Raw genomic sequence first — 12,977 nt, forward strand, 5'->3', positions numbered from 1 at the left:
AACTGAACAGTATATTTATTTATATGAGCCCATTATCATCCTGTTTGTTTCCTAATTTCAAACATCATTCAAACAGAACATACATATTACAGAGGAGGAAAGGCTCCTCATTACCATGGTTAGATCAGTGTAGCTAGTCGAATAGTAAAATAATAATAAATTATAGTATTTATGAAAAAAATACTAGCCGAAACACATTTTGAAACTTTAACTACAACTGCCATTGCTGATATAAAAATGAGGTCTAACAGGTCTACCTATTACAGACAGTACCGGTTTTTAGCATGTGTTCAACAAATCAATGTAAATACTTATAAATAGTAAAAATCATGCAGTTAAACAATAAGCATGTAACTAAATATAATGTATGCAGATAGAATACATGAATTTGTTAATTTTTAAAAACCTAATTGTGATCAAAATGATGAAAAACGAATAAAATATAATTAGAAAAATTAATATTTTTGCAATGTTCCTAGTTAGAAGGCTAATGCACACAGCACATATGGAAGCCCACAGATGCCATGCAAAATTATTTTTATATTAATATTAAGTCTTCTGTGATTTCGATATACAAGTTATAAAATATCAATCTTTTCTATTGATCGTTTCTTTTTTCGAGATGAGACGGGAAAAAAATATATATGAAATAAGTGTTGTGAGATCTCTCAACGGTCTCTGTGACAGCATTAGATTCTGTAAACAGAAAACAAAAATGTGTCCGTGGAGACGCTTTCTGCCTGTCAATCATTTTGCACGTTCTCATAGTATTGTAGTTGCAGCAAATTGAGTCTAAATGCCATTTTTATGCCATGTTGCTCATAACAGTTGTCAGTTGAGGGCGCTATTTTGCTGCTGTTGTTTTTGACAACAGCTTCTGCTCGATGTCAGTTTCAATAAAGCTCATTTGGTATGTTTGAAGTGCAGGGTTTTGGAAAAAAGGGGGCGTGGCTTATCCAATGGGTCAGCTTGTGGAAATTCTAGAACGGCTAAAATCACTTACAGCACTTTTAATATTTCATATAATAACATACATTTAACAATCTATATAATACATGTACAAACAACATATATCCATCTTTTGCTTTTTATAATTTTACAATTATATAGTTTATGTACAATTATATAGTTGTTTATTATTCACATTCAACACTGTTTTTTTTTTTTCTGCTATCCGCCACCCGCCAGTTGAGAGCCACTGGTGTAGACATATAAGTGAGCAGCAAATGTCAAAAGACAGCCCTCTTACCCCCAGCTCTTTAAATGTTTTCACAGTATTCTTTACGAGGTAGTGTGTGGCACTCTCTCCTAAAACAACAAAAACAAATCTTTAGTTATAGAGTATCTTTCATACAGGATTGTAGCTCACAGTGCTTTATAACCAGATACATAGATAAATTTCATTAGATAAATGATAAAGATCACAGGACAGAGACAGATTGATTTAACAGAATGTACAGTTCTGGTTTCTTATCATATTGTGGTAGTGGGTAAACACCCTCAAATTGAACATGTTATTAAGGGCTCTTTTACAAATCAAAAAGTGCAGATGACTCACCATATGCAGCCACTCCTCTCTCTGTGCGTGTTAGCAGATATCTGAAAAGCTGCTGGGTGTACTCTCTCTCTGACATGGATGAACTCAGGCTGTGTATAAAGATAGCTGCACCACTGTAGGCCTCTAGCACAGGGGTGACAATCTTCTGCAGGAAAGTAAAAAATTCCTGGTGCTCAGCAGATGCACTCACCTAAAAAAAAAAAATCATAATTTACATGCTTTATCTTCAATATGAAAAATGAAATTTATTATAGGTAAAATAGGGTTTATAAAATAGACCAAGTAGCATTAATTCTGTTTGTCTGAAGCAACTCCCTCACAAATAAAGATATATATCTAGCTATATAGAAAATATTTCTTAGTGCCTTTTGCTACTATTGTATTGTTTTTGCTACTACTAGAGACATAAGAGAAGGAGATGGGCCACTCCTAGAAAAATGAATGGGATAAATCATAGCTTGTAATGTGACAAAAGTAGGAATGGAAGTCCCCTGCCTTTCAGTTTAAAAGAACCAATTGCCTTTTTGAGCCAGTTTACCCAATGTGCATGTGTATTAGCTGGATGTCATTTCTTTTTTTTTTTTTTAACATGATTTGAGTTTAAGTAGTAAAATTTATGATGCCATTGTTGTCAGATTTTTATTTTATTATTTACACACAGACTTTTGAATTATAATTTTGACAAAATGTTTAGGCAATTTCGCTTTTTCCCTATTCAAGTAAATAGGAGCTGTACTTGTATGCCAATTACCTAAATATGAAATAGCTTACTGAGAGTATTACAGAGTGAACTGGCTTGCCTTAAATGAATTGTTCAACCAAAAAAAAAAAAAAAATTTATATTATCTAATCATTTACTCACCTTCATGCCATCCCAGATGTATATAACTTTCTTTCTTCTGCTGAACACAAATGAAGATTTTTAGAAGAATATTTCAGCTCTGTAGGTCCAAGTGAATGGTGACCAAAACTGTAAAGCTCCAAAAAGCATACAAAGGCAGCATAAAAGTAATCCATACAACTCCAGAGTTTTACTCCATGTCTTCTAAAGTGATCCAATCAGTTTTGGGTGAGAACAGAGCAAAATGTAACTCCTTTTTCACTGTACATCTTGCCATTGCAGTCTCTAAGAATGATCATGATTTAAAGCTTGACTACACTTTGGTCACTCTTCACTTACATTGTATGGACCTACAGAGCTGAGAAAAACAAAAGATACTGTTTGTTTTTTTTAAATCTTCGTTTGTGTTCAGCAAAAGAAAAAGTCATACACATCTGGGATGGCATGAGGGTGAGAAAATGATGAGAGTACTTTCATTTTTGGGTGAACTATTCCTTTAAAGCAACTTGACCTTTTCATTGATTGTTGCACTGTATCATGTTAAGATATTTCATGATGTTACTGTACCCAAAAATATGAACCCATTAAGCATCATATTAACTGTCTTTCATTTCTCTCTCCTCTTATTCTAGGTGTTATGCTTTTCTCCCTTTGGGCGTACATGACTTAATTATTTGCAATAATAAGTCCTATAAATTGTTTTGACCCATACAGCAAGATACACTGTATGACTCACCTTTAGATAACGGTCTCTCTGTTCATCTCCAAAATCACTGTCTTCATCCTCCTCATCGCTTCGCCAGGAAAGAGCCTCAGGGAACTTTTTGGGCCAAGGCTCCTCAGATGGGCTTAACTCCTCCTGGTCATCCTAAAAAACGCAGGAGGAGCAAAACTATGAATTTAAGAACAGTTTTTCAGCCAACAGACATACTGAATATAAGATGAGTACATTTCAATTCAATATTTTGAATTATGCATTGATATTATTAGGTTGAGTTATTGTCCAACCACAAATTTAAACCCAGAAACATGCAACTAGATATTTAAAATCAGAATTGACAGCTCACCTCAGCCACAATCAGCACGCCATATTCGATTAATCTAGTGATGGCATCATGGAAGACCTGATACAAAGTCTGACACGGCTATAGAATGTCAAGACAAAAGAATCCCCTTTAATAAATCATTTACAATCTGAATTTCTTGAATGCACATTTTATGTTAATTGAAAATTCTTCTTCTGCTTTGTACTAGTATCCGGAACGTCGCACCAACAGATAGGTTTAGGTCTTGCTACTAAACCATAAACTATTTTTACAAAACGAAAGGTATTACGACTTTGAAATCTGTTTCGCTTTTACATGATCAAACAGTTTTGAATTTGTAACTGATTAAAACTGTATACAGTTTGTTAGTGTAGTGGTTATATGATGTAGACTGTTAACCCCTGGTGTGTGGTGATAGCACCAAGTGAAATTCCTTATTTCAAAAGTAAATGTTTTTTTTCATTGCTTGAATTATCCACATTTAACCACTTGATGGTGCTGCTGCTTAAATGGCAGTGGAGAGAGGACATACCAGTGCCAATGCCACCTCATTGGACAGGAAGTGGGAGAGGCCTGCAGCTCTGCGGATCAGTCTCTCTTGGCTGAGCAGCGTCGAGGAAGAATTCTGCTCACTCTCTGAAGTTACTGCAGCTTGCTCTCTCAGTAGGGCCAGTGTGCTACAAGCTATCAGACATACGTAAACACTTAAAATCATCCCTTAATACTCCAGCAATACACAAACAAATGGAATGCTGTATTTATCATGATAAATAATCATTCTTTTCAACTGTCATTCCAATTCAAAAACTGATCCTAGATCTACACTATGACTCCAAGTGCATTTACCTATAATTGCATCGGCAATGAAAACGTGGAAAAGGCCGTTGCTGTAGAAATTGAGCTCAAAGAGTGCAGGCACAGTGTTGCTGGGGGCGATGATGAACTCTGTGTTTTTGTTGGTGCTGGTGACGTTCACACAGTTTCCCAAAAGGCTGAGTGCATGCATGACCACGTCCTCTGAGTTCCCAGAAAAGCCCAGATCGAAGTCCCGTGATAAGATCTCTTCCTTCATATTGAAGAAATCCTCCACCAATTTAGACAGAAGCACACCCTGTCCAGTAATGATCACAGCTGTTTGTCACAGTAGCCTGGTTTACACCTGCTATTATTAATATCTGTCATGGGTGGTCTGATTGGCATGGATCTCAATACCAGATGTAAATGAAGTCAGTGGTGCACCGACAGAACTGGCACTAGACGTCATACTTGTACGTCGTTGAAGAGACATATTTATGTACATGTTGAGTAGAGGTGATGTCAGTGCTTACCTGCCTGTGTCGATACAGGAGGAGACAGGCCACGATATGAGTTGACATGATTGCTGATGATTTACTGGCAGCTATGGAAAACACATAAACATAGTGATCAGATGGACTGATAGTGAGAGCTGCAGCAAAGTGGTTTAACTAAACCAAACTGCAAGATGTGCCATACAGTTAATCTGACCATTAAAGGAATAGATCACTTACTCACCCATATGTTGTCTCAAGCTTGTATGACTTACTTTCTTCTGCGGAACACAAAGATTTTCGATGAATATTTGATGCGTGTTTGTTCATTCAATGAAAATCACCGGGGGTCCAAACTTTCAAGCTCCAAAAAGGACATAAAGGCAGCATAAACGTAATCCATTTGACTTGAGTGGTTTAATTCATTTCTTGGTGCAATCATGATTTTAAGCTTGATTACACTTCTTGGCTCTGTACAATCACTCTTTCACACGTGTCAAGTGCCAGGAAGTGTAATCGAGCTTGAAATCATGATCGTGTCAACGAAACTGCAGATTTCAAGATTTCTAGTGAAAAATTCGTTATTTTTTGGTCCATTTTTCACCCAAAACTGATCGTATCCCTTCAGAAGACATGGATTAAACCACTTGACCTTTATACTGCCTTTATGTCCTTTTTGGAGCTTGAATGTTTTGGTCCCCATTGACTTGTATTGTATAGACAAACACAAAATGTATCCATTTAAAAAAAAAAAACTTTTGTTTTTGTTCGGCAGAAGAAAGTCAGCATAAGAGTGAGTAATGAGAGAATTATAATTTTGAGTGAACTATTCCTGTAAAGCGGAAGAGTGTAAAGTCTGAGTCACTAGTGCCACCAAATGGAATTGCAAAATTAATTATTGTTTTCAAACAGGTTTCCAGAACACTCCCCCATCTGCCATTGGTCTCTCAAACAGATATCCCCCTCAAACTCACGTTATTGGTTGAGCCAATGTTGCGGTGTCAGGCTGGTCGAGATGCTTAAATAAACCAAGAAATGTTTTGATTGCTTCAGAGTTTACACTTCCAGGGAAATCAAACTACCGATGGCTTACTTATAATTCTTTCTCTATCCCACTCTTTGCTTTCTTTCTATTTGTTTCTTGAAAAACCATCTAAGTGTCTCTGTAACACATTCTGAATATAAACCAGGGTTCATGACAGTGTCTATATTAAACATTCACAAGCAAGCTGCAATTTCACTTCACTGTGCAGATCCTCTGACCTTCTGTCCTCAAAAAAGCAGCACCACCAGGGGGAATTCAAACACAGATGAATGTGATTGGCCAAGTAAATCTCCACACCATATATGACCTTTAGTATCCTCCAAAAACGGTCAGGCACACTATTTTGTACGTACAAAAGTTGTGGGTGAGAAACAATATGAATATTTAAATCCTTTTTTACTATAAATGTCCACTTCCACCAGCCCTGCTAAGCGCCCTTCTCTTCTAAAGGCGGTTTTACACGGGATGCGGTCACAGCGCATTCCCTATTCATTTTCAATGAGTGAGAGGTGACAGGCGGCAAATCGGAGGCGGCAGTCGAAGCGGTGCCGCTTTCCAAGCTCATTGATGAGAATCCTGCCGCTTTTTTGTGCACAACTGCTTGCGCCGCACACCGCACAAGATAAAAATATTTTATCTCTCCGTGGCTTGTCATTGACCAATCAGAGCTGAATTTATTCACAACCAATCAAACGACATTTAGTTTTTGTGTAGTCAAAACAACATCTAGAAGAATAAACTCGCTGTTGATAAATTTCCTGACCTATATAACAATTCTTTGAGTGTTTATAGAGGCATAAATAGGAAAACAGCCTCATGGGAAGCTGTGAATGGACGAGTCGGTGTACCAGGTGAAAATACATCACAGAAACACGTATAGCTTATGTTTGGAAGATAGATGACTGTGCGATGTATACAAACTGGCCGTGGACAGTCTAGATTAATATAAAAAATTGCTTATTACAATATTTATAGTTATAAAAGATTTTATGAAAAAATAAGTGGCATTTATTATTGCAATCACTTATATAAAAACTAATCACATTTTTACAGTAATCGCCTCAGAGACATCGTATCTGAGCAGAAGCATTAGGGGGCATTATACTTTTACTGGAGCATTTTGCACCGCCTCTCATATGAACGGAAAACACCTGTATACACGAGAGGCGGCAAGAACGTTCCATGAAAAACTGCCTCAAGAGTTCTTGTTTTTGTTGATTCGTATTTTTTGTTCATGTCACCACCTACTGGACAGGGAGGAGAAATTATAGTAAAAAAGGACTAAAATATTGGTCTGTTTCTCACCCACACCTATCACATCACTTCTGAAGATATAGATTTAACCACTGAAATCATATGGATTTCTTTTTTGCTGCCTTCATGTGCTTTTTGGAGCTTCAAAGTTCTGGTCACCATTCACTTGCATTGTGAGGACCTACAGAGCTGAGATATTCTTCTAAAAATCGTAATTTTTGTTCTGCAGAAGAACGAAAGTCATACACATCTGGGATGGCATGAGTGTGAGTAAATTATGAGAGAATTTAAATTTTTGGCTGAACTATTCCTTTAATGTCATTTCTCAAATGAAATCAAATTTATGACCTAAAAAATACTGCAGAATCTTAAATATGATTTCTTCATAATCACATGATAATTTTTAAGAATCATTTTTCAAAATCCTTAAACAGTAATAAATTAAAAAAAATTAAAAAATTAAAAAAAAAATCACAGATTTTCAATGTGTTTTGAACCCACTGTACATACTAGATGCTAGGCATACTAGCTTGTTGTTTGGTGTGAGGGGGTATCGTGGCCTTTATTCAACAGACTTGTGCAGTTATTTTTTTCCAAACAATGAGCCCGTGTGTTTTTGATTTTCACTTTGTGTCAGTGATTCTGTGAGGCCATGATATACAAGCAAGTTTTCCAGGAAGTGTAGATGAGCAGTACTGCCAAACAAATATAGCCACAATCAGTTTTTCTTTTATATATATGTAGATCTGTTAACCCCACATCACATAGGATTTTGCCTATTTTGCCACCCTTGATCCCTTGTGCTTAAAATTGCCCACCTCCTCAGAAACTGGTCATATGACCTGTATCATGGCTCTTACTGAAAAGTACGTGCTTGGCCAGGTTAGCAATGACCTGCCTCCTCCAGGGCTCATCTGAAAGGTCTCTAGAATTGAGATTATCTCCATCTTCTCCGTTAAACACAGCCTGATCAGGCCTGCACAGAAACAGATAATCAAAGATAATTCCATTAGCCCTGTTCTTCTTCATACCAAGAAACACCAGTTCACGTGATTATATGGGGTATTGATAGCTGAGAGCAAACAGAGGCCATACTGTGCAGCAATGATGGTAGGGAGTAGGATCTGCTCCAGTGTGATGGGGGGTTGGAGATGCCGACACCGTTGCGTGTCCAGGTATTCCTACAGCAGTAGAGAGACAAGACTGAAACATTAGGGGAGTGATCTGCCATGAATTTAGCCAGATAAATTTAATAAGCAGATCTAGAGCTTAACCTTAAGAGAGAAGGGCTGAGTGAAATCCACACGAACACAGCCGTAGTTCTTCCTGAGCATTCTGAACACACCGCAGACCACACCCCACAGACTTTCATTTTTCTTAGGTTTTCCCTGAAGAAAGGAGAGAAGTGGAATCATTGAACAAAGTCTCATTACATAAAAACAAAATTTGACATAAAATCAGAATTCTTAAAGCTGCAATACGGACCGTGGCCTCTCTAGCGACATCTGTGGTTGAAACCTAAAACTGCAACAACTTGCGGAGAAAGATTTTACACGAGTTGTGTTTTGGCGTTGCTCTTCTGTGTGGATAAATCACATGATTTGAGTTTACCTGGACATTGTCTGTGATACTTCAGACATACATTAACCACCTGCAGAGCCGGAGTCATAACATGCTATTTTCATGTTGATATTATGTTATTCGTTTACCCATTTGTAACCAAAATATTACCTTCTTTGAGAAAAGTTAACACTCTTATTTGCATATTTAATATGATTATTCAAATGTTTTGTCCACTACAAATTAATGTTAGTATCAATTTAAGAGGTTAAACTCGTGATATAGTTAATATGTTCAATGGAAGATCTTACATTATTTTTATATTACAATCTAAAGCCTCACTGAAAAAATGCAAATGAACTGTAATACTACAATAGTAGGTCTATGCACTGTAAACAGTAAGATTGTAATATAAAAACAAAAAACAAGGATTTAATAATGTCGCTGCTGTCCTGGACAGCAACTGACTGAACCGCCATAGCTTCCACAGCCGACACATTTGCGACACAGCCGGTCCTTCTTTTCTGAAGTTAGGGACATGACTTAAACTCATAACGACGAATGACATATGCCTGCGATTTTGTGCCAAATTTGACCTGACAGCTTGATGTTAAAATCATTATTGTAGGCTTAACATAGTGAATCGGGGTAAGGCAAGGACATGGTTTTGAAGAATTGTTTTTTATGTACTCACTCACTAATGGACTTTTGTTAATTGCAATCATAGAAATCTTACATACTGCAGCTTTAAGAAGTCTTCAAAATCTTAAAGGTTCAGTAGCAAAAACAGCCAGTTTAATTCTAAGGGTCAGAGAGAAGGTAGAATATGGTCAAGTAAAACTAAATTATTACTGTTATGGTGCAAGACACCTTGACTAACATTATAAGAGCATACATAATGGTGCAAAAAGCTAAAATATAAAATATATGGCCTGTAAAAAAAGCTTTTAATTATCCGTTTGCCTCATCAATGTCAACTTTAAGATGACATTTCGCCACAGTGGTTCCTACCAGCTGTTCACTATTGTAGTTTCCCTCAATAATGCGGTCATATGAGATCCCAACAGGCACGATGAGAACATCTGGGATGCTACTGATACAAAGTGCATCTACCACAATGGACAGCATGCCCGCACGTGCTGGAGACGGCTTTCCGCTGCGAGAGCGCGTACCCTCTAAATACACCTCTAGAAACTGCTGCTGCTGCAACAATTCTTCCGTGTACTGAAAGAGAGAGAGAGTGTGGAAGAATGACCCTTAAACTGAAGTGTGTAACCTTTTGAATGTTAAAATACTTTCTACTATCCCCAATTAATGTGTCGAGAGAACTATAAGAAAGTCATTTGAAAGTGATTTCACACACACACACACACAAAGTAATCCACTACAAATTACTAACCAAGTACTTCTCTAAAGTTGTAATCAGATTACTTTACTGATTACTTCATCGAAAAAGTAATCACACTACTAATTACTTTTAAATACTTTTACTTTTCAAAACACTTTTTTGTTTTTCCGCTCAAATTCAAAATAATGTTTCTCCTTGTTCATTGTCGCACACCCTTCAGACACAGAAATGCAAACAGATGTACATATGAATTCACATTTTATTTGTATTACTCAAATAATATATATATATAGTTTTATATTTGTAACCCAAGTAATGTACTTAAAAGTAATTAATTTAATTGTTAATCAGTAACTGTAATCTGATTACAGGAATATAAAAATGTAATGAGTTACACTAGTTTTTTGTGCCTAAAAGTAATTAGATTACAGTAACGAATTACTTTGAAATCCAATTACACCCAACACTGCTAAACAGTGTTGTATAATCACTATGGATCTACCAAAACATTGCTGTTTGATTGAGCATCCAGATCAGCCCAACATAGTGACATGTGCTCAACCAATGGGGCGAGAGTTTAAGGAGTGTCTGGCTGTGCTAGTGGCACAGAAATTAAATACTTCAACTTTAAATTCACAGAATCCATATGACATCATGCTCATTGTTTCCATTCACCAAACACAAAAATAATAGACCTCTGGTTTTTTTAGGCCTGAAATTAGACAACGTAAAGAAAAATGGCTCACAATAGCAAATATAAAGAATATTTTTATGAGCATTCTTGTGATCTCACTGTAACAGACACTTTTTTTGTTTGATTAGAAAGGAGACACTGACATTTTATCATAAAATTAGGATTTAAATGTGATATTCACTGGCTATACAACACATTTACAATAACTACAGCAGTCCTGAAGACCCAATACCCCTTCCTCTCCAAATTCCCAGTAATTAAAGCAGCTTGTTGTGTTTGTGGTATACAACAGGAGACAGCATGAATAATGCAGAAGTACAGTAGTCCATCAGCATCCTGTGACATGCACCTCTAATCAACAGCCTCTTCATAGTCGCTGCAATGACAATCAACATGTCATTTTAAATAAGGTACTACAGCCGACTAAATTAAAGCTGTTGCAGTTCCCCATTGCTCACAAGATAATATCCTACATCCATTACTCTCTCAACAAATAAAATACAACCCAGAACCACAAATAGATGACTCCATATCAAAACAGAGAAACCAAACCTCTGAAACAGAGGGCATGTTCTGTATTTAAAGTCTTCATAGAGGTAGTGTTCAAAGAGCCATTCTTTTCTCTACTAGCCCACAAGACCCAGAAATTCAAAGGAGCATTTCCAAACTTCTACTTTGTCAAACACAAACACTTCTTTTGTGAACTTACTGCATGTAACAGCGATCTGTATAATACATCCTTCTTTCCGTCAGAGGTCTCATCCAGTTTACGCCGAATGAAGAATCCTCCAAGTTTGCGAATCAGTGTGCTGAGAGAGCAAGTGAGAACGTAATGTACAATGAATTCACACCTACGGCATATTTATGAATCAGTATTTCAAAGAACAGACATTCCAAGTATCACTTTATCCAGTTTAAACACAATAACATGCTAAATAACAGTCCCTGTACGAATGCCTTAGTACCTTAAAATGGGGATGTTGAGGTTGTTGCCGGCTGCGATGTGAGGGGCTTTGATGTTGTGGCAGAAGAGGATGAAGGTGATGAGCAGGTAGTCTATGTGGGACTTGTGAACAGGAAGGAAGACCAGAGGAGCATTGTACTAAAACACAGAGAAGACAGAGTAAGATGTCAACTATACTTGAAACATAATAATAATAATAATAATAATAATAATAATAATAAAAAAAATCCAAAAACAATCTCCAAAGTCCACTGATCATATAAAAAAAAAAAAAAAATCCAAAAAAGGACTATAATTAGCAAAGGTACATTTAAAAATACAATTAATTAACAAATAATAAGTGACTTTGCCATCTGATGGTTTTATCCATCTATAGCTGTTTTAGGAGTTGCTATGTGCTATAATGCAAATAACACATAGTACTGTAGGTGGAATCAGGCCATGAAGATGTCTGACCTCAGATGCTGCTTTCTTGACCATCTCAAGCTGACCTTTATGAATCTGAATGCTCCAGAAGAAGCCATTAAATAGTTTCAACAATACCCATCCTGTTAATCTAAATGAAAATCAGAAGAGAGGTTCTCAAGAACATTTATTTCTAACAGCAACCCAAAAATATAAAATATTTATAAGAATCATATGGGATTCCTTTAGTAACTAAAAGCTGTACCTGATGAAGGCAGGTGAGATATTGGCCACCATTTCTTGTAGGAATCCTCTGGCCTTCCGTCTGACTTTACTGGCAGTTTTGGGATCCACTCCAGATTCGGCATCTGTATGACCATCCTCTGCCGCTACATCCACAATAGCGCTTTCAACCCTAGAGTATTGAATATTCAATATTCACATTGAATCCGAGTGCTGTGTTGCTTTCCAACTGCTGAGATACAGACTGTTCTTCAAACACTTATGATCTGTTGGTACCTACCTGCTGTTTTTGAGCACGTTCTCCACCATGTTGCGAGCGAACATGTCTTTCTGGACATCCCTCTCCAAGACAAACAGCATATAGCTCAGTCTCCTTGCTAGCCAACCTCTGTGTCTGCACACAAACAATAGTTACTGTGTGTGCAATAGAGTAACAAATTGATGACAAAACATTTAGACAAACACATACACTGACTGTGTGTACACTATGGGTTGCCATGATATCAAAATTTCAATAGGCGATATGCTATTAAACACACACCTTTATTACAAATGTTTAATATTAAAGGAATATTCCGGGATCAATACAAGTTAAGCTCAATCGACAGCATTTGTGGCATAATATTGATTACCACAAAAATACATTTTGACTTGCCCCTCCTTTTTTTTTAAAAGAGAAATCGAGGTTACAGTGAGGCACTTACAATGGAAGTGAATGGGGGCCAGTTTT

At 36.8% G+C, this 12,977-nt stretch overlaps 1 protein-coding gene across 4 annotated transcripts in view; it reads right to left on the bottom strand.

The window, feature by feature from the left end:
• The window catches only part of LOC127426878 (glycerol-3-phosphate acyltransferase 1, mitochondrial-like), a 32,495-nt gene that overhangs the window by 5,107 nt on the left and 14,411 nt on the right, over positions 1–12,977 (bottom strand). For all 4 annotated transcript variants that reach the window (XM_051673961.1, XM_051673960.1, XM_051673963.1 and 1 more), the window contains 16 exons: positions 12,528–12,641; positions 12,270–12,419; positions 12,056–12,155; positions 11,601–11,737; positions 11,345–11,444; positions 9,605–9,817; positions 8,308–8,421; positions 8,129–8,214; positions 7,894–8,009; positions 4,774–4,844; positions 4,292–4,556; positions 3,978–4,129; positions 3,467–3,544; positions 3,136–3,267; positions 1,559–1,748; positions 1,250–1,308 (listed from right to left, as the gene is read on the bottom strand). In XM_051673961.1, the coding sequence (XP_051529921.1) occupies positions 1,250–1,308; positions 1,559–1,748; positions 3,136–3,267; positions 3,467–3,544; positions 3,978–4,129; positions 4,292–4,556; positions 4,774–4,844; positions 7,894–8,009; positions 8,129–8,214; positions 8,308–8,421; positions 9,605–9,817; positions 11,345–11,444; positions 11,601–11,737; positions 12,056–12,155; positions 12,270–12,419; positions 12,528–12,641 (2,077 nt within the window). The remainder of the gene's footprint in view (positions 1–1,249; positions 1,309–1,558; positions 1,749–3,135; positions 3,268–3,466; positions 3,545–3,977; positions 4,130–4,291; positions 4,557–4,773; positions 4,845–7,893; positions 8,010–8,128; positions 8,215–8,307; positions 8,422–9,604; positions 9,818–11,344; positions 11,445–11,600; positions 11,738–12,055; positions 12,156–12,269; positions 12,420–12,527; positions 12,642–12,977) is intronic.

Source organism: Myxocyprinus asiaticus, chromosome 36 (assembly GCF_019703515.2).
Source record: "Myxocyprinus asiaticus isolate MX2 ecotype Aquarium Trade chromosome 36, UBuf_Myxa_2, whole genome shotgun sequence".
Taxonomy (NCBI): domain Eukaryota; kingdom Metazoa; phylum Chordata; class Actinopteri; order Cypriniformes; family Catostomidae; genus Myxocyprinus; species Myxocyprinus asiaticus.